The sequence below is a fragment of the Notothenia coriiceps genome, unplaced genomic scaffold, assembly GCF_000735185.1.
Source record: "Notothenia coriiceps isolate Sejong01 unplaced genomic scaffold, NC01 NC01_scaffold00035459, whole genome shotgun sequence".
Lineage (NCBI taxonomy): Eukaryota > Metazoa > Chordata > Actinopteri > Perciformes > Nototheniidae > Notothenia > Notothenia coriiceps.
In genome coordinates this window covers 1-2,792 of record NW_011368160.1, presented here as the reverse complement: position 1 = coordinate 2,792, position 2,792 = coordinate 1, and the positions used below count along the sequence as shown (strand labels likewise).

General features: G+C 54.4%; 1 protein-coding gene across 2 annotated transcripts; it reads right to left on the bottom strand.

Annotated features, from left to right (window-relative positions):
• Positions 1-10: 10 nt before the first annotated feature.
• On the bottom strand, positions 11-2,315 carry LOC104962931 (zinc finger protein 728-like). Of its 2 annotated transcripts, none has more exons than XM_010791444.1 (2): positions 610-2,315; positions 11-100 (listed from the first exon to the last, which is right to left on the bottom strand). In XM_010791444.1, the coding sequence occupies exon 1, from the start codon at positions 1,984-1,986 to the stop codon at positions 682-684; it is 1,305 nt and encodes a 434-aa protein (XP_010789746.1). In that variant the 5' UTR covers positions 1,987-2,315; the 3' UTR covers positions 11-100; positions 610-681. The 2 variants fall into 2 exon arrangements, 1 of the variants encoding a protein (XP_010789746.1); XR_800261.1 differs by lacking the exon at positions 610-2,315 and adding an exon at positions 420-506 and having other exon boundaries at positions 75-100.
• Positions 2,316-2,792: the final 477 nt, after the last annotated feature.

The following is a 2,792-nucleotide window of genomic DNA, read 5'->3' as shown; positions in this document are numbered from 1 at the left end:
AGAACAACCACACGTTCACGTTCTCCTGCAGAACAACCACACGTTCACGTTCTCCTGCAGAACAACCACACGTTCTCCTGCAGAACAACCACACGTTCTCCTGCAGAACAACCACACGTTCACGTTCTCCTGCAGAACAACCACACGTTCACGTTCTCCTGCAGAACAACCACACGTTCACGTTCTCCTGCAGAACAACCACACGTTCACGTTCTCCTGCAGAACAACCACACGTTCTCGTTCTCCTGCAGAACAACCACACGTTCACGTTCTCCTGCAGAACAACCACACGTTCTCGTTCTCCTGCAGAACAACCACACGTTCACGTTCTCCTGCAGAACAACCACACGTTCACGTTCTCCTGCAGAACAACCACATGTTCACGTTCTCCTCCAGAACAACCACACGTTCACGTTCACCTGCAGAACAACCACACGTTCTCCTGCAGAACAACCACACGTTCACGTTCTCCTGCAGAACAACCACACGTTCACGTTCTCCTGCAGAACAACCACACGTTCACGTTCTCCTGCAGAACAACCACACGTTCACGTTCTCCTGCAGAACAACCACACGTTCCGTTCTCCTGCAGAACAACCACACGTTCACGTTCTCCTGCAGAACAACCACACGGTCAGCTCCAGGTTCCTCAGAGTCAGAGTCTTAGAGCAGACGTTGTGTTCAGGGACCGATCTGCTCCTCCATCTCCTCGCAGACCGTGTCGCCGACAGCCACCACCGTCTCTTCCTGTTTGTAGGCGAGCGCCGGCATCGTGTCGTCGTCAAACAGGATGTGCGGTTCCTCCTCCTCAGCTGCCCCCCCCCCCTCTCCATGCATGCGCTTCCTGTGCTGCTGCAGGTTCCCGCTGCGGTTGAACCTGGCGCCGCAGAGCTCGCAGCCGTGCGGCCGCTCCCCCGTGTGGATGATGACGTGGCGCTGCAGCTGCGAGCGGCACTTCTTGTCCTTCCCACAGATGTGGCAGACGAAGGACTGCGCGGGCCTCTCTCCGTTGGCGTGGACGACCTCTCGGTGGCGCTTCAGGTGTCCGAGGCGCCGGAAGCTTCGGCTGCAGAAGTCGCATCCGTACGGCCGCTGGTCGCTGTGGATCAGAGCGTGACTCGACAACAACGAGCGGAACTTGAACACCTTTCCACAGATCGAACACGGGAACTCTTTGGATGACGCGACGTGGCTCTTCCTGCGGTTGTGATTCTGCGCCCCGTGGCTGATGTTTCTGAGGTGAACGCGGTCGTGGTGCTGCTTCAGGGAGGCGGCGCGGTGGAAGCTGCGCGGACAGAGGACACATCGGTGCGTTCGCTCCGCAGAGTGAATGCGGCTGTGCGCGGCGAGAAGCGCCTCTGACTTCAGGCGCTTCCCACAGACGCTGCAGGGGAACGGGGCGTCAGGCGGCGGGCTGTCCAACGTGCTGCTGCTGTGCACCAGGATCTTGTGGCGGTTCAGCTGATACTGGCGTCCGAATTTCCGCCCGCAGATGTCGCAGAGGTGCGGCCGCTCGCCCGTGTGAACCTGGAAGTGCACGGCGAGCTGCGAGCGGCACGGGAACTCTTTACCACAGAAATCGCAGAGCAACGAGCTGACCGGCGGCGGTTTCTCTCCACCGTCGACGTCCACATGCACGATTTTCTTGTGGTGCTCCAGGTCGTTGGTTCTCATGTACGCTTTGGGACACAAATCGCAGCGGAACGGTTTCACCCCCGAATGGATGACTTCGTGCGTTTTGAGGCGTGATCGGCAGCTGAAGGTCTTCCCGCAGGCGGAGCAGAGCCACGCGGGCGCCGGGCGATGTTTCTGGCGGTGCTTTGCTCCTTCGGGGTGCAGGCGGGTCAGGTGGTGCTGCAGGTTGTCTCTGCGGTTGAAGCGCAGCTCGCACAGGTGGCAGGCGAAGGGTTTCTGACCCGTGTGGATGAAGGAGTGGCGCGCCAGGCTCGCCTTGTTCTTCATCACTTTGCCACACACCTCACACATGGTGCTGCCCGGCTCCAGCTTCACCGGGCGCAGAGGTGCATGCTGGGAGTCGGAGTCCAGTTGGGGAGGCGAGGCAGGGGGGGGAGAGTCATCTGAAGAGGGGAGGAGATGTCAGAGAGGAAGGAGTTAATGCTTTACAAGGAAAGATAATGAAATCAAATAAAAGTAAAAGATCAAATATTCTTATAAACGAACATAAATATTATTAAACTAGTATTTTCGAAACATTACAGAAAACATACAAGTGTAAAAATAGATCGTACAAAAAATATAAAGTCTTTTAGATTTTAGAAAATGTGATATAATATAAAAAGATTAGGGCTGTCAAACGATTCAAATGAATGAATCAGATTAATCACCATTCGAACTATTTCCAAAATATATCATTTCTTTATGTATATTGTTTTGGGAATGGAAAGATAAATGAAAGAAGGCGGATATATCCATTTAACATACAGTATGTTTATTATAACTAGGGCTGTCAGTCGATTAAAATAGTTAATCGTGTGTGTGTGTGTGTGTGTGTGTGTGTGTGTGTGTGTGTGTGCGCTCTATCCTTGCTGAGTGTGCTGACTGTTCCCACAATGCCCCGCTGTCTGGCTACCTGCATAAAGTCAAGTGCTCGGCGCAGTTGTCGGCGAAATGTCGCTCCTCTGTTTTCATTGAAACAGCTCCTTATATCCGTTAGCGCAGCTAGCTAGCACCAGATGCTAACAACAACAACAATAAGGTGTGCCTCTCTCGCGCCACACAGACACACACCCTCCCGGTCCTCCCGATGGCCAGTCGCTGCCTGCCGGTGAGCG